The sequence below is a fragment of the Choloepus didactylus genome, chromosome 4 (genome assembly GCF_015220235.1).
Source record: "Choloepus didactylus isolate mChoDid1 chromosome 4, mChoDid1.pri, whole genome shotgun sequence".
NCBI lineage: Eukaryota > Metazoa > Chordata > Mammalia > Pilosa > Megalonychidae > Choloepus > Choloepus didactylus.
Window position 1 is genome coordinate 158,567,906 of NC_051310.1, and position 23,379 is coordinate 158,591,284.

Consider the following 23,379-nt stretch of genomic DNA (forward strand, 5'->3'; position numbering starts at 1 on the left):
ACTTGGAGCAAACCTAGTGTAGGGAATGGACAGAGGGAGGTGAAACTGGAGGCCAAGAGGCCAGTTAGGCAGTTTTCGTAGAAGGCTAGTTGAAGGATTGGTAGCTTGAGCCAGGATGGATGGGAAGCAATGGATGGAACTGATGGGTGTGAGTGACTGAATCTGGGGGGTTATGGGAGAGGGAGAAATCAAGGAAAACAACTAGTTTTTGGCTTGGGCAACTGGGAAGTTCCATTTACGGACACAGAGAACAAGGGAGGGAGAATGTTTCTGAGGAGGAAAGAATACAATTTCAAGTGTTTTGCAGTTGACTTTAAGATGGGACATCCAATGTATGGATCTGAGGTTTAGGAGGGAGATCCTGGCTAGAGATGAAAATGTGGACAGAAGTTTGTACTTTTGAGAGTGCGTTGCAACAGAAGAAATCCTAGGGTGGAATCCTGAGGAAAACCAACATTTAAGAAATGGACAGAAGAAAGGGAGCCTGGAAAAGAAACTGGGATGTGGCCAGAGAGGTTGGGGGTAAAGCCCAGGGAATGCACAGTCATGGAAGGTGGGCAGAGAGTGCTTCTAGGAGGCAGAATTCACAAGGTCAAAGGTGAGGGAGAGGCTGAGTATCAGGAAGTCTAGGAGGTGTCCACTGACTTTAGTGACAAGGAAATTGCGAGTGACCAGCTGAGGACAGTTTAGGTGGAGCAGTGGAAGCCGTAGTTGACTAGTGAGTAAGGGGTGAACAACTGGTTAGCATAGATATTTTTATTAAGAAACTTGGCTCTAAAGAGGAGGAGAGATGATGCTAGCTAGCGTCAGGGGCACATAGGGCTGAGGACATCCGTATCTATATTTTCAACCACATCCCTATCTATTTTTTTTTCTTTCAGATCTTAGAGACTTGAGCCTACTTAACTGCTAAAGGGAAGGAGTGAGTAGAGGGGGAGAAGATGAACATATGGGAGAGAGAGAGCAAAAAATGAGTGTATGTTTGGAGGAAATTGGGTCCAGGAAATGGGATCAGGGCTTGAATTGGATTGTGGAGATGATGGGGAAAGAAGGCAAAGGAACCCTGAGAAGAACTGCTTGGAATGTCGCAGTCCAGGTGTGGCTGGAGGCTGTGGATTCAGATCATTCATGAACCCTTCAGTGGTGGGACTTTCCTAAGTATAATCAGCTGCCAGAGCACGGGTATAGGGAAGGCTGGGCTCGCTTGTTAGAATCCTTAATGTCTGAGAAGCTTTCTGTACATGGAGAGGAACACAAAACACCCCTGTGTTTTGTTTATTGTTTAATCTACTAACTTCATAAATCTACTTAAGCAGAGATTGTCTAAACACTTAAACACTATTCTGTAATCAACAAATCAAAGTCTATATATTTTACAGATCAAATTATTTAAACACTGATTACAAACTCAGTCAGTCAAATCCTCCTGCATAGTTCCATAGAATTACCAGTCTAATATGGCAGCTTATCTAAAAGCTTCAACTATTTTGGAAAAGCACACAAATTATTACAAGGATTCTAAAATTTATTACACATACACTTAACCCATTTTAAAAATGGGTTTATAGACCCCATGGACATTATTTCATTTCAGACCAAATTTTGAATTTGGAGTATCCAAAAGAACAGACCTGGCTCTGGATTATCAATAAACCAATTCTTGGTGGAGTCCTGGTAACTGTTTCACCTGAGTTGATAAAAACCTGAGCCAGTGTTCATCTTGTACATCGCGTCATTCTTCAAGCCCATGCGTTTCGCATGCATTTTAGTGTGTTGTAACTGGATGCCTTTACTCTAAATGATGTCATCTTTAAGTTAATGACTGGATAGGCAGAATTTCCCCCAAAGAGTCCATGCCCTAATCTCTGGAACCTGTGATATGTTATGTTACGTGCAAAAGTGACTTTGTGGATGTAATTAAGTTTATACACCTTAAATATGAAGATTATCCTGGATTTCCTGGCTGGACCCAATCTAACCACATGAGCCCTTAAAAGCAAAAAACTTTTTCCCAAGGAGTCAGAGAGATATGGAAAAGGGGAGGTCAGAGAGATGAGAAGTGTGAGAAGGACTTGGTCTGCCGTTGATGGTTTGAAGATGGAGAGGCTGCAACTTCAATCCTACAACCACAAAGAACTGAATTCTGTCAACAACCTGAACAAACTTGGAAGGGGGTTCTTTCCCTCCTGTGAGGAACGTGGCCCTGCATGCCAACACTTCGCTTTTGGTCTTGTGAAATCTGAGCAGAGAATCCAGTCATGGCCTGTTGGATGCCCGACCAACAGAAATTGTGAGATAATAAATAGGTGTGGTTTTAAGTCATTAGGTTTGTGGTAATATTACACAGCAATAGGAAACAAACACAGTGAATTTCCTGTCATTATTAACAAATTGACCTGGTCCATTTGCATTTTTAAAAATGTCTAGTCGCCCACTCCAATAGCCAATCTCTTCTTTCTTATTATAAAGCTACCGATTTGCATCTGGGCATGACTGCCTGAAATAAGGACTGTATTTCTAGTTTCCCTTCCTGGTTGGGTGTGGCCATATGACCAAATTCTGGCCAATGAGATCTAATCAGAAACGCTGGGTGCACCCTTCAGAAGGCTTCTTTGAGGGGGAGGGTGTGCCCTTCTCTTTCCTTCCTCCTTCCTGCTGGCTGGAAGGCTGATGTAATGCAGGAGTCCAAGGAGACATCTTGGGTTGTGGGCTGGGTTGCTAAGAATGGTAGAATGAAAAAAAAAAAAAAAAAAAAAAAAAGAATGGTAGAATGGCAAGAGGAGAAACTGGTCTTTGATGATTATAAAAATGCCATCCCATCCCTGCACTCTTTATTTTCAGTCTCTTCTGTGTAAGACAGAAATAATCTTTGAGCTTGTTTGAGCCATTATTATTTTGGGTTTTACTGATACAGACAAATTTAATCCTAATCATCATGCCTTATTAATATCTCACATAATAAGTAGGGTAACAGAATGACTTAATTTCCCAGGAGATGAAGGATCACGTTTGAGCAGAGAGCTGTTCTCTGTTGGACGTGTGACTAATTCACCACTTCATAACAGACTGTTGGACTCTGTCTTCATGGTCATATGACTAAATGGTGCTTGATCAGTCCCTTTCATTCTTGGCATGGTTCCAAATTTTTCTGTTATTTATTTTACTTGGAGCTCTCTGTATTCACCCCTCCCTACTTATACAGATAAAGAGAAATAAATGTTCTTTATCAACAGACAAAATGCCTACCATACTTGTACTCTTGTACTTTATCAACATTCATTTTTAAACATCCTATTATATTCACTCTTTGTTCTTTAGTATATTAACTACCTTTCTACACACTTTATAGTGATTTGTTCCTTCCTGAGTATCATTATGGATTCACAGATTTTGAAAATTCACTTCGTTCCAATTAACTACATTATTTCCTTTTTTAAAAATTATTATTTCCTTTTGACGATCAAGCTGTCACAACATGACAAAACTGAGAGCCTCTTTGAGTTCATTCCTTTGTCTTTCTACTCTATTCTATACATTTAAAAACCTATTCTTGCTTTCTGCCATCAGTAACACATTCCAGGCCTAGTGTTATTTAATGCATGGAGTTACTCGCCAAGGAATCCTTGGTCTTTTTAACGGTGAATAATATTTGAGATCAAAATCCAGGTGTTAAGAACACATATAAAATTGTTACTGATATTTCTAGTCTACTTTAGTCACAAAGTTTGAAAAGATAAATCACATTGGTATTTCCTAATTAACTCAAACATTTCTAAATCCTTTCTAATTTGACTCTAGTATACAATTTAACATTTATTTTCTCTATAACCTATCTGCTTATACCCTTTCCCCCCTGACCCAAATTCAAATGCATCCTCTCTCTTTAGTGATCTTACAGTGACTCATCAATCACTGTTCTCTAGCTGCTTTATTGATAGATTCATCCATGGTGGGCCAATGGGACTGGGGTCAGCAGTAGGGGAGGAGAGTGTTAGTTTAAGATATTGGCAGGAGTTTTAAAGGGATGGACCATGGAATCCAAGGCCATAAGAAGTTTAAGAAGGAGTATAAGACCGCATGGATCAGAGGAAAGAAGAGAAGTCATGTCGTAGGTGGGAACAAGCACAGTGAAGGTAACTGGGTGAGCATCTGGGAGGAAGGAGGTGGTAGCCAAAGCATGGAGTGACTGAAGTTCAGACTTCAGAGGTGGAGCAGTTCCAGGAAGTGGCCAAGCCAGAGGACGCATGGTCAGGGATGTGTTCCATGGCGTGGAGATCTGTACTTGTCCATGTGTGACTCTCTACCCCCACCTCCATGGCAGTTTCTGTAACTCAGCTCAGCTCTCGGTGCCACTCATGGAACAACTGCCAGAGCACATACACACACCCCATGAACTGGGTAGAGAGGTGAAGGTCAGAGTTCATCCAGGACCTGACACAGATGGATGCCCAGGCTCCCTGCCTGCCAGCTGCCCCTATGTACTTGCAGAGTGTGTACCATGTCCAGGCTGGGTGCACCCCCCTTCCTGCCCCACCAGGCAGACCCAGGCTGCTCTAAGGCCCTCCCCACTTTTCTGCTCATGCCGTGCATGCTGTAAGCTGCTGGCTCAGCTCCTCACTGTGTTGGCTGAAATCCGTGATGCTGGCACTCCTCAGAGGAAGGAGGCCTAGGGTATGCTGAGGGTGGTCCATCTGGTTCCCTGTGGGGGTCTGTCAGGCTTACCTGTGCCACCTGTCGCAAAACAATACACAGCAGGAAGCTGGGGGAGGGACGACAGGAGCAGCAGAGATTGCAAAGCAGCGCAGGCCTCCTAACTGCCCAAATCCTGCCCCAACCCTGAGGCTGCAGGCACAAAGAGATGCAGTGGGGAGGCTGGGAGGGCATAGGAGAGGGCAGAGTGGAGGTGGCCAGGCCAAAGACCCCATGGCTCTCAGCTTCTCTGTTCTTAACCTTGGGTGTTTGGCACAGGGTCCCATGCAAAGAGTGGGATACAGGCAGCCAGGGGGAGCCTCTCTCCTGCCCTAAAGATGCTGTTCCTGGAGAAGGAGAGGGCAGAGGGCAGAAGGCAGTAGTCAGATGCTGGATTCTCATCCTTTAAAAGCCCAGGTCCTCAGAGTGGGAAGATGAGGAAGCCAGAAAAGCTTGAGTATTTCCAGCCACCCAGTAGGTTCCCCCGGCGCAAGCGCAGGGACACCCGGTCCCCAGGGTCCAGGGGCAGCAACACAGAGCTGGTGGCTGCCTCCCGGGTCACATCAGGATCGTTGGCAAAGGCTGAGACGACAGGCCATGTGTTCAGCATCAGGCTCACCTGGGGAGGGGAGCCCAGTCAGCTCTCCTTCCCCAGCCCAGGGCTCCCCTTATCTCAGGACCTCCATTTTCCCAAGGGCTTCCTCTCTTCTCTCCAGCCCCGTGAGAGACTCTGGAATCCTGGAAACCTCCTGGGAGGGCTGAGGGGTGGCCAGTGTCTGACTGCACATCCTCCACACTCTCTGCTAGGCAGACCCTTTCCTCCCAGCCTCCCAGGACACAGGGCAGTGGAGGGTGTGCTTTGGGGATGGCCATGCTCCGCTCACCCCCACACCTCCCAGCCCCACTCCCTTCCTGAGCTGGGGACAGGGCCCACGGCTCAGGTCACCTGGACGGTTTGGCGGTTGTACACCTTCACCACGTGGAAGCGGAAGCTGTAGACACCGCGGACAGGGGCCACGAAGGAACCTGAGGTCCGGTCAAAGCCACCACCCTCATTCACCAGGACCTGGGGAAGTAGACCCTGCTGAGTGGGCCTGGAGGTGGGGTGGGGGGCGGGGGTGGTGCCTGTGGCTCAGGGACAGGTACTACTATGTTGGGGGAAGGCGCAGTGAGTAAGGAAAAGAAGGGGTAGCAAGTAGGGGCGAATGGAGGGAATGTATGGATTCAAAAGAAATGGTGAGAAGGGGCAAGGAAAGGCATATCTGAGCTTAGAGAAGGGAAACAGTGGGGTCAAGGGGTGATCGGCCAGGCTAGGGGAAGATGTAGGGAGTTGTTTCCTTAAAATTTGAAGGGCAGCAAAGGGAGCTTGGATCGTTGATTCTAGGAAGTTGCAGGGTCCTTCTAGCTCCCCTGGCTGGGAGGAGGATTACCTGGTCAAAGTAGATGGCCCCATTGGTGCCGTTACCCGTCTCCTCTGCCGGCTCATGGTGGTGGCTTCGGACTGCAGCAAATGCCACTCTTCCGGGGGGTGCCTCTCCCAGGGCTGCCCCCCCGGGTCCTCCTGCAGCAGCTCGGCCGGGCTCACAGACCACCAGGCACTCACCCTCTAGTAGGATGGGCTCTGCCCCGTCCTGGGCCCACCCGGCCCCCAGGGCCAGAAGCATCAGGACCAAGGGCAGCCTGGGACTGGCTGGGGGACCTGCTGGCTGGCCGCGCTTTGCTCCCAGCATGGCTGAGTGGCTCTGAGACCCACCAGTCTGGTCTTCTGTTTCCTCTCCCTGCTCCTTTCAGTTTTTGCTCCTCTCCCCAAGGAGCACCCCACCCCTCACCCTGCTCCTCAGCCCTCTCTCTGGGTCTCACAGTCACCTGGCCTTGGCACCTCCCTCTCCATATCCCTTCATACCCCATGACTCTGTCCTGCCTCTCAGTCCATTACTCCTGCTGTCACTGCAGTTCCTCCCCCTTGGCAGGGCATGAAATGACAGCATTTGGGCCCTAGGAGGGAGAGGAGGGACTGTAGAAGGGGCACTTCTCAATTCTGGGTTCATTGCTTGGTGTGGCCAATAGAAGTCACACCGAACCAGGCTGAGAAGGAAAAGAGGGTTTATTGATGCCGGTGGGAGGACAGGGGAAGCTTTCCTGAATCAGCCTCCCCGAAGAATTTCTATACTCATCAGAGACAAAGAGAGTTAATCATTTTAGTTAACATGGAACAGAGGTTTAGAGAATGTCAGTAATTTAGTTATTTCCTATTTCCTTCAGGAACTAGGTGACACTGGTGAAAGGTGCCTCTGGGTGTCTAGGGAGATAGATGAAAAGGCTTTATTGATATCAGGGAGGTCTAGGGACCATAGATGAATGCTTATTCAAATCCGGGAACAGACTTTACATTTACATAGTGCTTCAGACTTTCATTCACATACTGCTTCAGACTTTACATTTACATACTGCTGCTTTGTCAGAATAAGAGCCTGCTTCCGCTTTGAAGGTTACATTTTAAGGCTACTTGACAATTTTCTGCTTGCTTAGTTTTAAGAATACATTTAAAAAGTCACTGTTACAGGATGAAGCAGCTGGATAGGAGGGCTACAGCCAGAACGTCAGGGGAGCCCCTCCCATAGCACGGGTGTGTACTGTGTCTCTCTGTGTGACTATGTCTGTGAGTGTGAATACGTGTGTACGTGTGCATGTGCCTGCGTGCGCTTGTGAAACAGCTCCCACAGCCCCTACAGCTTCCTCATTCCTCCCCTTTCTTCCAAACACCTCACAAGTCCTTCTCCGTGGTATCTTTTCTATTTGTTGGAAGAAAGGGGTGCCTTTGTCTCCCCCCACCCCCCAACTGTTTTGGCGGGAAGTGTTTGGGGCAAGAGTGTCACTGCCTTGTGACCTTGGGCCAGCCACTTTCCCTCTGTGGCCGTCCTTATCCTCATCCGAGGGGACGGGACTGGATGAGCTTTAAGGCCCTCTTCACCTCCAACTTTTAATGAGTGGTTGCTCTTTACCGAGGAACAACTGCCCAGAACTAGTGAGAGCCCAGAGGGACGCGGAGAGCTGATGAGGGAAGGCCAGGAGGGGGAGACGCGCAGAGAGACCCGCTCGCGAGCCGGCGGGGCTGAGCGCGACAGCCGGAGCACGGTCAGTGACCGCGGGCGTCGCGGCGAGACTGCGGGGGGAGGCGGAGCCGGGAGGAGGGAGGAGAGAGGAGGGAGAGGGGAGGGAGAGGGGAGGGAGAGGGGAGGGAGAGAGTCCGCTGCGGGGCGCCTCACCCCCCGCCCCCGGGCCGCAAGCCAGGGCCCCGTGCAGGCCCAGCCCCGGGGAGGAGCCGGGCTGTCTCCGCCCTACGCCAGGAAGTGACTCAAAAAACATTTCGGGGATGTGGGGAGGAGAAGTCCCCGTTGGGTGAAGAATTCGGAAAGGCCCGCCCAGATTCGCGCCCCCTGCCCGTCTCCCCTCGGCGTGGGGGCCCGCGCGACGCTGGGGGCAGTGCCGGCACCGGGAGGCGTCGGCTGGACCCGGGCCTGCAGCGGGCGGCAGAGGCGGGTAGGGCCTCCCGGACCCTCCCCGCCTCGGAGGAGCAGGGACCCGGGAGCAGGAGTTGGGAGCGCGACCCGCCTGGGGCTGCGCGGGGGCGGTGGCCGCGCGGGCGGTAGGCGGAGCCGGTCTGGGCCCCTTGGCCCGGGGTGGGACGCAGGACGCGAGGGGAACGCGGACGCCTGAAGGAGGGGGAGAGGGTGGGAGTGGTTAGGACCTTGGAAATGGCAGACAAGGGACCCAAGAGGAGGATTCAGTTCAAGGCCCTGGTGAGAATTCATCTTTAAGAGACCGTTTTGGACTCGAGATTGCAGAGTCCCCCGAGGAGAGGCGCACCCGGGACTCTGATCACTCGTCCACTCTTTCTGGCCTGCAGACCGAGCTGGAGTCCTCCACCCTTCCTGCTGATGGTCATCATTTTTAAAAGGCCAGAGGATCACCCCAGAAAGACAACCTTACGGATCGAGGATTCCCTCTCGAGAGGAAAGGCCCGTGTTCGGATAATCAGATATTACCTCTTTACCCTCAAGATGGACTCAGACACCTTTTACCTTCTGGGGTTGTTTACCAGAGTTGGTAACTAGGTGCAGGCTCTTGATAGCTGGTACAGGCAGGGAGACCAGGGTCCAGTGAGCTCTGAGCTCCCTTCTGTCCTTCGAGGGCTGGGCAGAGCAGCCATGCCTACCTGGGGGGCTGGCTCCTCGTCCCCTGACCGCTTTGCAGTGACTGCCAAGGCAGAGGTTAAGGTGAGGGAGCAGCAGCCCCATGTGGAGCGCATCTTCAGCGTGGGGATGAGTGTCCTTCCCAAGGACTGTCCTGAGAACCCGCACATCTGGCTGCAGCTCGAGGGCCCCAAGGAGAACACCAGCAGAGCCAAGGTAAATGCCCCTCCCGTGAGCCCGCGAGGGACAGCCCTACCGCACTGAGATAGATGAGAGGAGGGAACTGGGGAGGATTTTGACTCCTTGCTTGTCTCAGTGACCACCTTAGTGCCCCAAGGTTTTGAGGGACTTCCTTCCTCTATGTTTCTTTGGAGTTTCAGTTTCATTTCTGCAGTGATGGCCCAGGTTCTGCCAGTACCTGGGAGTGATTCAATTCAAATCAATTTGTGCTTCTTGGGAAGAGTAATCCAGCTAAACAAGCTGGCCCCACCAAGGAATTCACTGTGGGGTGGGAGGCTGGGCCTCATCCCTCCTTGTTTCTTTTGGAGTTAGACCGGGGTTTCAGCACAGGCTCTACCACCTACTAGCCTTGTGACCAGTCTCTTTTCTTTTCTGTGAAATGGGGGTAATGGCATTATCCACCTCATTGCCCTTATTGTGAATATGATAAGGCATGTAAAGCATAAGTTCAGTAAAAGTTAGCAATGACACTCATTACTATGGAAATACACAATACGTACACATAGACACATAGAGAGAGATGACTTTGTAAGCAACTAATTATGACAATGTCTTTAACTGAGCTAAGGTCTCAATAGAAATACTAGCCAAAGGCTGTCAGCTGAAAAGGGAAAGAATTGAGATTCATTCTTTTCAACCCTGTCGGGCTCCATTGCTCTGCCCAGGCATCCTGGAACTCAGAGCAATTGAGGCTGAAGGGGTGATCTGACCACTTAGGATTCCAGCAGTTTCCTTTTTTGCCTCTTCTTCTCCCTCCTCCCCAGGAGTACCTGAAGGGTCTCTGCAGCCCAGAGTTGCAGGATGAAATCCACTATCCGCCCAAACTGCACTGTGTCTTCCTCGGAGCCCAGGGCTTCTTTCTTGACTGCCTGGCCTGGAGCACATCAGCCCACCTGGTGCCTGGAGCGCCTGGTTCAGTGATGATCAGTGGCCTGACTGAGGCCTTCGTTATGGCTCAGAGCCGGGTGGAGGAGCTGGTGGAGCGGCTGAGCTGGGACCTGCAGCCAGGGCCATCCGCTGGAGCCTCCCAGAGTGCTGGGGTGCTGGGAGACTTCTCTGCCCTGCTGCCACCCTGGGGAGACGCCCACAGAGAGGCTCTGCTGCAGCTGCCCTTGGCTGTCCAGGAGGAACTGTTGAGCCTAGTGCAGGAGGCATCCAGGGGAAAGGGTCTGCGAGTGCTCCCCTCCTGGGAGGGGAGGAGCCCAGGCCTGCTGGGTGCTCAGCACCTGGGAGTCAGAGCTTCCCTAAGGGAAGGCAGGGAGTCCCAGGACACTGGATCTAGGGAGTGGGGAGAGTCTAGGGGAGTGAGGCATGCTGTGGAGAAGGAGGCCGGGAAACAGGTTGGTCCCAGGGAGATGGATTTGGGGTGGAAGGAAGCCTGGGAGAGAGAAGTGGCCTTCAGGCCAGAGTCAGGGAGAGGAGAGGTAGGGGAGGCAGGGCCCATAAACGGGAAGGTCTTGGAGAAGGAGGGGGTGACTCAGGAGAGAGGAAGGTTCTATGTCCAGGGTGAGCCTCCCAGTGCCCACGGCCCTTCTCAGAGGGCAAATCAGCCTCGGGGAGCCTCCCTTCTCCAGAGACTCCACAATGGGAAAGCCTCACCTCCAAGAGTGCCTAGTCCTCCACCTGCGCCTGAACCCCCATGGCACCGTGGAGACTGGGGAGACAAGGGAGACAAGGGAGAAAAGCAGCAGACTGGGGCTCGAGGCCGGGGGTCTCCGTGGAAACGAGGGACCCGGGGGGCCAACTTGGTAACCGGCACACAGCGTTTCCAGGAGGCCCTACAGGATCCTTTTACCTTGTCCCTTGCCAATGTGCCTGGCCAGCCAGACCTCCGCCATATTGTCATTGATGGCAGCAATGTGGCCATGGTGTGAGTACCGGTGGGGCTGGGGGCCCTGGGTTGGGGCGTGAGGCAGGCATCTTTGTCTGTCTTGAGGATGTGTGCTGAGGGGCTGGAGTTCTTCCCCCAGAGTTCTGCCTCTTTCCGCCTACAGGCATGGCCTCCAGCACTACTTCTCCAGCCGGGGCATTGCCATTGCTGTGCAGTACTTCTGGGACCGTGGCCACCGTGACATAACTGTCTTTGTGCCTCAGTGGCGCTTCAGTAAGGATGCCAAAGTCAGAGGTAAGTTGGGTCTGGTCTTTTGTGTTCTGGGATGGACCCCATTTCCACCTCTAAGATAACCCTGTATGTTCCACTTCTGTAGAGGGTCACTTTCTGCAAAAGCTGTACTCTCTAAGCCTGCTCTCCCTCACCCCCTCGCGAGTCATGGATGGCAAGAGGATCTCCTCCTATGATGACAGGTACCCTCCTTTCCCAGCCCCAGGCTTGATAATCAAGGAGCCGGGAGAGACTGAGGGAGAGGAAAAGCCTGGGTGGAGGGGAAGGAGCCAGTTTTTCCTCCATGTGCCCCTGTGATTGGGTAGGTAAACCTGCTCTGCAAGTGAGATGACGTGGACTGAGGCAGCCCATTCCTCTTTTCATTCTTCATTCGTTAAACTCCTTCATGATCCCTCGTCTTGATAATAGTGTCTTACTGCCTAGAAAATACTGACTTAATGGAGAGATTGGAAAGCTGGTGGCGTGAAGAGCTGACAAATGCTTTCTTACGACCTAGACTTCTAAACAGAGAGAAATGCTCCCAAGAAATCTCCAACAACATTAACAAAGGGAAAACTGAAGTAAACCTTCAAAATAATGATTTATGTGAAGAGATAAATCCCCGAATAATAAGGCTATGCAATCTGTAACAGAAAGGTCACTGGACTTAGAATTTGAAGATTTGAATTTGAGCCCCAAGTTGCAGTACTAGTTGACTTTGTGGCCCAGGTATTTTAGTGACTTACCTTCTTTGTCTCAGGGTCCTCCTCCATTCATTCACCCCCTGTGAATATCAAAAGAAGATGAGGTATGTGCTTGCCTAACTCAAGGTGTTTGCCAAGAGTGGTATTACCTCTTAACTTTGCATGGATCCAAGCAAGTGTGGCAGAGAGTTTTATCTCTATTGGAGACTGAGGGTAAGAGTGGTTAATGATCTTGGCAAAGGCTACTATGTGGCAAAGGAAATATGAGAACTCAAACTGATGTGTAGAGTTGCTGGATGGTTTAACCAAACAAGAAAACACTCCCTCCCCAGGGTACATACATAGCACAGAAAATGGACAGATTTAAAGTTAATTAATATTAAAAATTTTTACAACTACAAGTTCTTTATTCACTAGTATATTATTCAGTTTTAAATGAACAGTTAGTTTCTAAACCACAGGGAGTACATATTTTGCCTTTTAAAATATTTAACTTTTACCCACAAACAAGTAAATGTTATTTTATGAAAAGGCAATTTACTTTCTCCTGATACTGTTCCGTTTTGTACCTAGATTCACAGATTATCTACAACACAGAACATTCTTTCCACATCATCATTGAAACAATTGAAACTGAAGATTGAGGTAGTTTTAATGAATTTTAAAGGCACGTGCCTACACAGTTGTGTAGGACCTGGTGGACAGACAATACAAGATGAATTTGGAATTTTTTCTAGTATAACAGTGAATAAACACCATGGTTCATAGCACAGGCCTACTGTGAGAACACTGCTGGACAAAATAGAACATAACACAATAATAGTAAAATAGACTTAATCAGAAAATCCAAGGCACATACATTTATAAGTCATTCCCTCACCTTGTTTCCCAGACAGAAACTCAGAGCCAGACCTTGGTCACACCTGATTCTAAATCCCAGTCCCCTCTGTACCACACTGTCTTTCAAATACTGACTACCCAACTAGTATGAGGCGCCTGCCCTGCAGGAGGAGGTGGGGACCGTGGGAACAAAACCTGCTTCTTAAATTCAAAGAGCCAAAAGAATTATCTACTAAAGGCTACAGGAACTCAGAGGGTGGGGACCCCACTTCTGGCTGCGGATTTGTGGCAAGGGAGGTAGTTGTATTTTTGTTATTGAGAAGGAAGTAGTATGGTCTGGATCTCTTAGTTTCTAACCTATTAAAAAGGTCCCCACCCACCACCTCATAACTCTTACCCTACTAGAATTTTGTAGAATTACAAAAATGGGGCCCAGGCACCTATTTTTAAAAAAATTGTTGGAGATTTTGTTGATCAGTGAAGTTTGGGAACCACTTTCCAGATGCAGGGAATAGTTTGAGAGACATGGAAGTCAGAAAGCATAGGGCATGTTTGGAGAACAAGGTGGAATCTGATCATTGATTTTCGCTGGAGCTGTGGGTACATCAGGGAATACCAGGAGAGATAAGGCTAAAAGGGTGGCTTGGAGCTGGATCCTGGAAGGCCTTGGTTCCCAGGCCTGGGTTTGTGGACTTTATTTGGTAGATAAAGGGCAACTAAAGAAGAGTTTTACACAGGGGAAGAGCATGTTCTGTTGGGGGAGGGCAAGATAGACTGGAGAGTGGCAAATGGCTGAAGGCATGGCAACCCCCCCCCCCCTCCATTAGGAGGGTGCTACAATATTCCAAGTGCAGTATCCTAATAACGGGTGATTCTGGTGGGGCTGGAAAGGAAGAGGGCAGCGTGGATGGCTTTTCAGAGAAAGAACATACTGGATTTGTGACTGATTGTTGGGGTAGGGTGGAAGAAGACAGAGCCAGATCTTACAGTCTCTTTCTAATGAGCATGAACTGTTGGCTGAGGGATTGTGGTGAGTGGAGGAGATTCTATTGGGGTGACCACCTTAGATTCATCTCTGTTTCCTGTTGAACCCATGGCATAATCAGTCACCTGGGGCTGGGTCAGTGAGGTGAGGGGCCAGATCTCCATCATTAGAAGTGGGTCATGGGAGTCCATAACACTCTCTGGGGTTGGAACCTTGGAGAATCCAAGAATGGCTGCCATGGTTTTTGAGACAGGTTCATGGTGAAGCTGGCTGAAGAGACTGATGGGATCATTGTCTCCAATGATCAGTTTCGGGACCTGGCGGAGGAGTCCAAGAAATGGATGGCAATCATCAGAGAGCGGTGAGGGAACCCTCACCCAAGAACAGGGCCTGGGCTCAGACCTTCCTCTAAAACCAGCTCTGCTCTGGTCTTTGGGTGGGAACTCTGGGAAGGGGGGTTGAGGTTGCCTTGAAGGTTGGTAGCCAGCAGCTTCTGGTGATGGTGGTCTCAGCTGTCGGGGAGGTGGGCGAGGGCCCCCGCTACGACCACATATTCTCTGTCTTATCTAGCCTGCTGCCCTTCACCTTCGTGGGAAACCTCTTCATGGTCCCTGATGACCCGCTTGGGCGATATGGCCCCACCCTGGATGAGTTCCTGAAGAAGCCAGTCAGGTAATGTCCCAGGTACTCCTGTAGGCAGCCCCCAGTCCTTATCTTCTCTGCAGGGGGGGACCTTGCAGGTCCAGAAACTTGGGTGGGGATGTGATCTTGATTTGGGCCAACTGAATTCTGTAGTAGTTTGAGTCACCTTGGGGCTTGGCATTTAACTCCCTTCCAGGGAATCCTGACACAGAACCTCCTAGTTGGGCGGGAAATTTCCCTAATGGAGATATTTGGAAGATGGTTGCTTATACTTATAGCCAGCTGTATTCAGAATGCTCTTTGCTGGATCCTTAATTAAGTAATTGATTTATTAGACTAGGATTAAGTAATAGTAGTGGCAGGGTTCACCTTTCTGGTTTCCAAAGAACTTTCTGTCTCCCCATCAGAGGCAGTTGATACTGTCACTCACTGGTCAGCTTGGGGAATTTCAGGATTGCTCCCCCAGAGCCAAGAATAAGCCAGGCAGAGAAATGGGGGTGGGGAGTTGGGAGGCCTGCTGAGCTCTGATTTCCCTCCAGGATGCTCCTTGGCTCTTCATGTTCTCTGTGCTTCTCCCCAGGACACAGGGGTCTTCTGAGGCTCAGCATCCTTCCAGGGGCTTTGCAGAACATGGTAAAGATCAGCAGGAGAGAGAAGAGGAAAAAGGCAGTGGTGGCATTCGGAAGACCCGTGAGACAGAGCGGCTCCGGCGCCAGCTGCTGGAGGTATTCTGGGGCCAGGATCACAAGGTGGACTTCATCCTGCAGCGGGAGCCATACTGCCGGGACATCAATCAACTCTCTGAGGCCTTGCTCAGTCTCAACTTTTGAGCCCCACCTGCTTTTGAGTGGCTTCTGCCCCATCAGCTCCAGCCCCATCCAGCTCAGTCCCTTTTGTGATAATTCCTCTGCTGTTCAGACCCTGACCCAGACCCACTCTGAGTTGGTGCTTTGAGTCAGAGAAGCAGCAAGGAAGAGCATTTGAGTTGGGGAATGCTCTTGCCTGGGACTCTTTGGGGGACAGGACTATAAAGTGACCTGATCTCATCTTGAGTCAGGACCTCAACCAGCTTTCAAGAAAGAGGTTCTGCTCAGCCTTAGCTTCTCAAATTGTCTTAGCAGAGGGTTTCTGTAGAGAGTCAGGGCTGCTGGAAAGTTGAAGTCCTGGAGACTGAGATTGCTGATTCTACCTTCAAGCTAAGCTGGGAATGGAGGCTGGGTTGGATGGGAGGGGAATAAGACGGAACAGGTAGCAAGGAAGCTAAGTCTTTTCTCACCTCGGCTGCCGCTCTGGGAACCCAGAAAGGCTGTAGTGTTACATGGCTGGGTTGCAGTGGGGCATCAGGAAGCAGATGGAGAAGGCAAGAGAGACTTGGCTTTCAGTCTCAGCTATGCCTGTCTGTGGCCTTGATCAAGCTGCTTGGCCTTTATTCTGCCTATAAATCAGGAGTAAAAATACCTGTTGGGAGAAGAAATGAGAACCTATGGGAAAGCTCCTTGGAGGAAAAGTACTTCGACCAAGTCTCAGGTATATCTTCCTGCGGCTGCACGTGATTCCTAACTTGGACCTCACTTTCAGAGAGCTGTGGGTCCTGTCCCAAGGCATCCACCTGTGCCCCAGATTTTAATGTGCCCTATAATGGCTGCATCCCTTTTGGGCAACCCTCAAATCCACATTTACAAAATAGTTAAATTTGGGGGTGACTTTTTGCATTACCAAAATACTCTCAGGGTTCCTTTAAATGGCAGCTCTCTTATTGCATTCAGGTGTTTGTTTATGGATTAACAAATCTGTGGGAAGCTCTCTGGTTACATGCACTTGCTGAAGTATTGGGAGCAATCGCCAAACCAGTGAAGATGTGCTCTTCAATGACAATGTTAATGTGATCTGACCCTAACCTTTCTCTACAGAACACATATGTTGCATAAAGCAAGCACACTCATGTGTGTTTGTGTGTGTGTGTGTGTGTGTGTGTGTGTGTGAGTATGGAGATGGGAGGGTTTATAGAGGTTCTACCTTTGTGAACCAATTATCTGAAAATGAAAACCGAAGAATTGAAGTTGGAAGGTACCAGAGCAGGTTCACTGTGACATCAGGACATTTTCTCTCCACTCTGATTACAACAGGTCATCATCCTTTGCCAGGGAATTTACAACGTCATGAGGTAGTACATTCTATCTTTGGATAGTATCAGTCATTAGTCCTTCCTTTAACGCAGCCCAAAATGTGCTTTTCTGTTACTTTTACTTTTGAGGCTGGCTATTCCCTCAGGAACAATATAGAGCCAGTCAGTGTTCTAAAGAAGAATCAAAGACCAGATAAATAACTAGGACAGGAACCCTGAATTCTCTCCTGTCTAGGCCTTGCAGCAAGCTCCTGCGCAGGATTCTTTTTAGGCTCTGCTTCTCTTGAGAGGTATGGAGAATTGAGTACTGCCACTGTTTCTCATTCCAGCAACTGGCATTGGTTGCTGAGTGATGATAGAAGGGGTCCCTAGGTCCCAGTGTGCCCACCCTGATAATTGGTCATTTACACCATTAGACTGTATTGAGCTCGGCTGGGGGTGGGTGTGTGGGAGAGGCTGGCCAGGGAGGTGACAATGACTTAAAGACAACTTATAGTCCCCAGGGAAGAAAGATTAATATGACCTGAATTGGGAACTGGAGGGACTTCTGGTCCAGTTATGACACATACCAGGGTAGCTAAAAAGGGAAAGGGTCCTAAATGAACCTGTGGGCTCTATTCCTAACAGGGTGGAATTTGTAGTGTTTGGTTGCTGTATCCTTAGTTCCTTGTTCCCTTCACTTTCAGTATGATGATGGGACACGAAATAGGCCAGAGGCTGACTAAGGCCCCTGGTTGACTGAAGTGGCTCCATTCAGATGGGAGGGAAGCCATAGCTTCTTATAGGCAAGGATGTTGACTTTGTCCTGCTGCAGCTTGATGAACTGGAACCAATGTGTGACTGCTTTATTAGTTCACTGCCATTTGGTGACATGGACTGAAGGCTCTCCTAGACCTGGACCTTGTCTCTCACTGTTGGCATCTTAATGGCAGTCTGTGAACAGTTATGTGAGGTGACCAAAGAATTCAATAGAAATGTGTCTTCATTTCTTTCTTCTGCTAGTCTCTACTTTTACTATAACCTCATGCCCAAATTTGTTTCCAGTTCTTTTAGCAGCTGAGGGATCAAGAAGAAGCGGGTGGGTGGAGGAGAGATGTTGCCCATTTTAACTTTCCAAACCCCATTTAGGGGAAAGAGTCAATCTAGGGTGACATATCTTGAAATAAATTCCAAGAGAACCTAGGCCAAAGAGATGAGCCAAAGCTAGTGAGATAATGTATCTTTATTGACTAAACTGCAGAGCACTCTATACATAGCATAACGGAGAAATGGCGTAGGAATGAGATGGGGACATCAAGCTTGGAAATTCTTTGGGAAGGGGTCAGAGGGTTGAGGTCCTAACTTGATGGGATCACAGCCTTGAGATAGTGGACAGTCTCTTAGTTAAATAGGGCGGAGCAACAGAATAATTGGAGATAAATAGGAAGAAGGAATCCCTAAGAACTGGATGGTTTCAGAGCCCAAACAGGAATTCCTGAGCTTATTCACAGGATCTACCCAGTAGGCCTGTGCCATGAACCTCCCTACTTAGGCTACTACCTCCTTTAAGGCAGCCCCCAGCACTGGGAAGGCATACTGGTAGCCAGCAGCCAGTGTTCGCCGTGGGACCACCTTCTGGCCCTCCAGCAACATGATGGCTCGCTCTCGCCCAAAGATGGCTTGTACCACAGTGCTGGGGAGGGGGATGAATGCTGGGCGGCCCAGGGCAGCACCCAAAGCCTGGGCAAAGTCAGCATTGGTAGTGGTGGAGGCTGGAGCCACTCCATTCAGGACCCCCTGCACATGGCTTGCTTCAAGGGCATGGGCCAGGATTCCTGCCAGGTCCCCGATGTGAATCCAAGGGAAGAACTGGTGGCCTGAGCCGATGGGGCCCCCCAGGCCCAGGCGGAAGGGCAGCAGCATGTGGCTGATGGCACCGCCCCCTCGGCCCAGCACAACCCCTAGAACAGGCAAAAAGAATGGTACAGGGGAAGGCCCTCTGCCTCCAAGCAGCCCCACTATTGTCTGTTTCTCACAGTTTCTCTTTCCTCACTGCTCCCCAAGCTGATTTAGCTCTGTAACAGATCTGAGGGGTATGGTTCTCTCCCATCCTCCCATCTTAGGGGTAACCAGAAGTGGTGGCACTCTCATTCTCTCTAAACTCAGCTCCCCCTGATCGGACCACTCCCCCAACCCAGAGAAGATGCTCCAACCCTATCTGATACCCAGGCCCCTGGTCTCACCAGAGCGCACTACCACCTGGCGTGTGGAATCTCCAGGAAGCCTGGCTGCTGCTTCCCACTTGGTTACAAGGTTGGAGAAAAAGTCAAAATCCCCTCCAGAACTGTCCTCATCATATTCTGCAGTCAGGCTGGGCTGGTAGTAAGCTGCCAGTGGAAAAGCACATGTTTGTCCTGGGTGTCCTTAGTCCTGCCTGGCCCTTTGCAGGTAAGGCTCCATTCCCCTTGGTCTCAGCTTCCTTAGCCTTTGGGATTTCCCCATGGGAAGACAGAGCCATGGATATTTTTTCCCTGAACTTCTCCATAGCACAGACCTGTTTCTGCCCTGGAGAACTCTTACCTTTGTTTGCAGGAGTAAATAGGTTAAGAAGATTTGGGTGCCAGGCTGCCTGAGTTTTAATCTCAGCTTCACCATATGTTAGCTGGGGGACTTTAAGCAAGTTACTTATCTTCTCTGTGTGGAAAGTTTGCCTGTTTTAAGTAGGAATAATAATAGCACCCCACCTCATAGGGTTATTGTGAAAATAAAATGATGTAATATGTGTAAAATACTTAGAATAGTGACTGATAAATACATTTTAATTGTTTGCAGTTATTTGGTCCCCAAATTAAAATACAAGAAACAGGAACACTGGTCTTAAAGCACTGTGGCATGAGAAGAGGGGACTTGAGAGTAGGTGGAATTTTCCCTGGCACTGGGAGGAGTGCCCTCTTTCTTACGATTGTAAACAAAGATCAGGAGAATATATGGATCCAGGACCTAGGAAATTACTGTGCTTACATAAGACCAGGGCTCTGGGGCATGTCTAGTTAGAAGGGCATGAATTACCCCTTTCCCTTGGCTAAGGTAAGGGGTTGGTGATTTGGCACATACCTACACCTGTAACTAAGACCCAAGCCTTGGGGGGTTGTGGGGCCTTGGTGATGGCTGTAGCCAGCATGTGGGTGGTCTCCAGGCGACTGCTGAGTACTTCTTTTTGAAAGGCTTCATTCCACCTGCAGGAGAAACAAAATAAAAAGCCACTAAACAGCATGTGCACATACTTCTCCCTCTCTCTTTCCCTGGGGCACCACCTATACCCACTTCTGCATCGTGGCAAAGAAATGGCCCATGTTTCCTGCAGAGGTAAAATCATAACTATCTTGGGCATCCTGAGTTATATGTGAGGACAAACGTCAACTGAGCAGGTGGACGTGTAGGGTGGGAAGGAATAAACATCCCTATATCTGCTTAGTTCTGGCAGTTTCATCATCAGCAACTCTGGGGTTCTTATCAGAGTCGGGCCCTCTCCCCGCTTGACCTTCGGAGAGGGTTGAGGATGTTTACTCCGGCCAGGTTGACAGCTGCATCGCAGGGAGGCAGCCCAGAGGCAGAGAGTTCATCCTGTCAGAGAAAGTACACAGTGCTCCGAGGTCCCGCCCTGCACAGCCAAACCATCCCCTTTCACCCAGCTTTTCTTGAGGACGGACATACCCACGTGATCCGATCAGGCCCAGGCTTCCGGGAGACCAACGTCACTTCGTGGCCCTTGGCTTTCAGCAGCTGGGTTAGGGCTGTCCCAATGAAGCCTGTCCCGCCACCTGGTAGGAAAACAGGAGTTGTTTATCCCTCCAAGGGGCTCCTCCCGTTCCCGCCTGTGGCCCCTCCTCTGGTGCCACCCCCTCTGACTCCAGACTTCTCCCCTCCTCATCCCACCCCGTCCCTGGCGATGAAGAGATGACAGGCCAGAGTGGATTAGGGAAATTCGTCTTTTCAGGATAGGAGGCCAAGGCCAAGCTGCCGGCCCACAAGACAGTGCCCTCTCTCGGAAACAGCGATCCCACCCGCCATCTCCGGCGAACTCTTCTTCCCATAAACCCGCCCCCAACTCTTCCCTCCCGCCGTCCCTCACCAACAAGCACTCGCATAGCGACCGGGACCTATCGCGCCTGTGCAAGACTTAGAGTCACCCCTCCCCCGCTTCGGCGCGTGGTATGCGTCCAAGACCTTTGTGCGCATGCGGAGCCTATGAGGATTGTTAATGGGCGTGGCCAAGCCGGGCGACCCGGATGAATTTAAAGCTCTAGGTGGTTTCAGTCCTTGGGAGGCAGGGAGGACTTTATGGGATTTAGACTGAGGGGGCGGGGAAAGAAGAGGGGGATGGAGAGAAGGGAAAAATCTTTTAAAATCGAAGCCACCCAAATGTCCGGATTGTGGATGTCCATTCGGTTTGGTGGATCAGTAGAATCTGTTCAGGGGTACTATGGATTTCTTTCTTCTTTGCCTTTTATCGTCTCCCTGCTTCTACTGTCTTCTTTTCTTCCTGCTCCTACCTATTAGCATTTAAACATGACAGATTTTCCCTCATCTTAAGATAACCCATTTCCTGGAGGCAACCCAAGTGTCCCGGAGATGACTGGATAAACACAGTATGGTGTATGTATACAATGGAATGTTGTTCTGCCATAAAAAGAATGACGTTCTGATGCGTGTTGATAACATGCATGAAGCTTGAAGACATCATGTTGAGTGAAATAAATCAGACACCAAAGGACAAATATTGTATGTTCTCACTTATATGAAATAATTAGAATATGCAAATTCATAGTCAGAAACTAGAATACAGGTTACTAGAGGCCAGGGTGGGGGTGGGGAATGGGGAGATAATGTTTAATTGGTACAGAATTTCTGTTTGGGGTGATGGAAAAGTTTTGGTAATGAGTGATGGTGATAGTAGCACAACACTGACTCTAATGAACAGCACTGAATTGAATACTTGAAAGTGATTAAAATGGGAAATTTTAGGTTGTATATGTTAGCAGAATAAAAAAAAAAATCACACTTAGAACAATAAAAAAGAAAAAGGAAAAAACATTTCTAAGCTTATTTCTCCAGATGTAGCCTCTCTTTGTCTTCACCTCCTCCTCCAAACTACTGAAGAGTGGCTCCATTTTCTACTTTCCAATTCACTCACGTGGTTTCCACCTTTATCATATCATTGTCCTTCTCTCCAGTATTATCAATTTCCCGTGTGTTACTAAACCTAAATGCCTAGTTTTCATTCATTTGTCTTGACCTCTCAGTATCACTGGACACTTGCTGGCTCCTCCCATCCTTTGGAAATGTTCTTCTTTTGGCCTCCGAGAAAATCACACTGTCTTCTGGGTCTTTTTCTGCTCTTTTGTCAACTGTTTCTTTAGTCTCCTTTGTTTGCTCCACAGCCACTATGTTCTTAAAATGTTGGAGGTCCTCAAAGCTGGAGCCTAGGTTCTTCAGCTTTTCCCAATTTGCACTATTATTCCATCTCATCTACAATATTAATTCAATTACCAGTTTTTCACAGAAGACTATCCAAATGTCGTATGCAAGTCAGATCTCTCCTCTGAGCTCCTAACTCCTATAAAAATTTCCCACTAGCGTCTCTTCCTGGATGTCTGAAACCCTGTTGATTTTATTTATTAATGTTTCCCAGATTCATCTATTTCTCTCTGTCACTGTCATCACCACCCTCATTCAAGTTAGTATTCTCTCTTGCCTAAATTTCTGCAATAATCTCCTTATAAGTCTCTCTGCTTCTGTGTGTACTCCCCTCCTTACTATTCTACACATTGCAATCTGAGTGATCTTTTGAAAAGATGTAGGAAGAACAATAGGGTGGCTTATATATCCTAAAAATCTCCCGGTACTAAGTGCTTGGATATGCTGGAAAAAATTTAACAAATATTCATTTAAAAGCATTGCCAAGTTAGCTAGAAGATAAAGGAAATCCCCAGGAACCAAACACAAAGCATACATTGGGAATGAGGCTACCTTGTGGTTGTTTGCCAAACTCAGTAACCTAGAGGCTTGGGTGACAGGAAACAGTGCTTGTGACCCAAGCAAAATTGGCACTGAGACCTGTGCATAAAGTTCTCGATGGGCCATGTCTTCAGGGAAAAGATAAACTTGAAAAATTCCACCTAGTATCAAAGAACATGACTAGGAAACTTACTACTATAGGGTTGGTTGTAGGCTAGGCTTTGTTGAAAACAGATTAGTCTTCTTTTCAAAATTATAAAACACAAAATGAAACAAACCATAACTGAGGAAAGGTCAACAGAAACAACAAATAGCAGAGTTAGATCATCAAGGATTTCAGATATTGGAATCATGAGATATAGAATATAAAATTACAAAGTTCAGAATGTTTAAGGAAAAAGGAAGAAAAATTAAAAACATGAGAAAGGTACAAGATACTATCAAAAACCCCCAACAGAATTGACAAAGAACCGATCTGAATTTCTAGATACTAAAAATATAATAATTGAAATTTAAAAACTTAGCAAATGGGTAAACCAGCAGAAAATAGGTTTAGGCATTGCTTAAGAAGAGTTTATTAGATCTGAAGAAATTAAAATGTAGGACAGAGAGAAAAAGAAATAGAAAATATAAAAGAGAGATATAAAAGAAGATAAAGTGAGAAATTCTAATCTGTCTGTGTCCCAGAGGAGAGGAGTCAGGGAAAGGAACAGGAAATACTTGATAAGATAATAGCTGATTATTTTCCCAAATTGGTGAAATACATGAATCCTGATTCAGTAAGCAAAATAAATCTTAAGTAGGGTAAATAAAAAGAAATCCATACCTGGTGACATCACAGTAAAACTACAAAAACAAAGGCA

The 23,379-nt window shown here is 48.5% G+C and overlaps 3 protein-coding genes across 15 annotated transcripts; 1 reads left to right on the forward strand and 2 right to left on the reverse strand.

Annotated features, from left to right (window-relative positions):
• Positions 1 to 2,797: 2,797 nt before the first annotated feature.
• Positions 2,798 to 6,468, reverse strand: CBLN3 (cerebellin 3 precursor). Its single transcript, XM_037834700.1, has 3 exons — positions 6,120 to 6,468; positions 5,636 to 5,755; positions 2,798 to 5,308 (listed from the first exon to the last, which is right to left on the reverse strand). Exons 1-3 carry the CDS (start codon positions 6,417 to 6,419, stop codon positions 5,111 to 5,113), a joined length of 618 nt encoding a protein of 205 aa, XP_037690628.1. The 5' UTR covers positions 6,420 to 6,468; the 3' UTR covers positions 2,798 to 5,110.
• A 1,211-nt stretch (positions 6,469 to 7,679) lies between these two features.
• KHNYN (KH and NYN domain containing) lies at positions 7,680 to 19,289 on the forward strand. 8 transcript variants are annotated; one of them, XM_037834690.1, is made up of 9 exons: positions 7,680 to 7,824; positions 8,597 to 9,098; positions 9,887 to 10,992; positions 11,117 to 11,247; positions 11,330 to 11,426; positions 11,984 to 12,031; positions 14,006 to 14,113; positions 14,323 to 14,424; positions 14,975 to 19,289. In XM_037834690.1, the coding sequence occupies exons 2-9, from the start codon at positions 8,898 to 8,900 to the stop codon at positions 15,222 to 15,224; spliced, it is 2,043 nt and encodes a 680-aa protein (XP_037690618.1). In that variant the 5' UTR covers positions 7,680 to 7,824; positions 8,597 to 8,897; the 3' UTR covers positions 15,225 to 19,289. The 8 variants fall into 8 exon arrangements, 5 of the variants coding, with proteins under 5 accessions (XP_037690618.1, XP_037690616.1, XP_037690620.1 ...); XM_037834688.1 differs by lacking the exon at positions 7,680 to 7,824 and adding an exon at positions 8,036 to 8,229; XM_037834691.1 differs by lacking the exon at positions 7,680 to 7,824 and adding an exon at positions 8,271 to 8,489.
• Positions 17,724 to 20,701, reverse strand: SDR39U1 (short chain dehydrogenase/reductase family 39U member 1). 6 transcript variants are annotated; one of them, XM_037834694.1, is made up of 6 exons: positions 20,631 to 20,701; positions 20,213 to 20,319; positions 20,040 to 20,122; positions 19,613 to 19,734; positions 18,742 to 18,885; positions 17,724 to 18,459 (listed from the first exon to the last, which is right to left on the reverse strand). In XM_037834694.1, the coding sequence occupies exons 1-6, from the start codon at positions 20,644 to 20,646 to the stop codon at positions 18,047 to 18,049; spliced, it is 885 nt and encodes a 294-aa protein (XP_037690622.1). In that variant the 5' UTR covers positions 20,647 to 20,701; the 3' UTR covers positions 17,724 to 18,046. The 6 variants fall into 6 exon arrangements, with proteins under 6 accessions (XP_037690622.1, XP_037690621.1, XP_037690624.1 ...); XM_037834693.1 differs by lacking the exon at positions 20,631 to 20,701 and adding an exon at positions 20,442 to 20,608; XM_037834696.1 differs by lacking the exons at positions 18,742 to 18,885; positions 20,631 to 20,701 and adding an exon at positions 20,442 to 20,608.
• Between the last annotated feature and the right edge of the window lie 2,678 nt (positions 20,702 to 23,379).

Excerpts from the sequence above, each read along its gene's own strand:
- CBLN3 (XM_037834700.1), bottom strand. The coding sequence starts at position 6,419 with ATGCTGGGAGCAAAGCGCGGCCAGCCAGCAGGTCCCCCAGCCAGTCCC. Across the intron at positions 5,756-6,119 it reads GGGCCATCTACTTTGACCAG|GTCCTGGTGAATGAGGGTGG; the intron begins GTAATCCTCCTC and ends CTACTTCCCCAG. Across the intron at positions 5,309-5,635 it reads ACAACCGCCAAACCGTCCAG|GTGAGCCTGATGCTGAACAC; the intron begins GTGACCTGAGCC and ends TCCCCTCCCCAG.
- KHNYN (XM_037834690.1), top strand. The coding sequence starts at position 8,898 with ATGCCTACCTGGGGGGCTGGCTCCTCGTCCCCTGACCGCTTTGCAGTG. Across the intron at positions 10,993-11,116 it reads GGCAGCAATGTGGCCATGGT|GCATGGCCTCCAGCACTACT; the intron begins GTGAGTACCGGT and ends TTCCGCCTACAG. Across the intron at positions 12,032-14,005 it reads GAATATCAAAAGAAGATGAG|GTTCATGGTGAAGCTGGCTG; the intron begins GTATGTGCTTGC and ends TTTTTGAGACAG.
- SDR39U1 (XM_037834693.1), bottom strand. The coding sequence starts at position 20,592 with ATGGGAAGAAGAGTTCGCCGGAGATGGCGGGTGGGATCGCTGTTTCCG. Across the intron at positions 18,886-19,612 it reads GGTCTTAGTTACAGGTGTAG|CTTACTACCAGCCCAGCCTG; the intron begins GTATGTGCCAAA and ends TTCCACTGGCAG. Across the intron at positions 18,460-18,741 it reads CCAGGTGGTAGTGCGCTCTG|GGGTTGTGCTGGGCCGAGGG; the intron begins GTGAGACCAGGG and ends TGCCTGTTCTAG.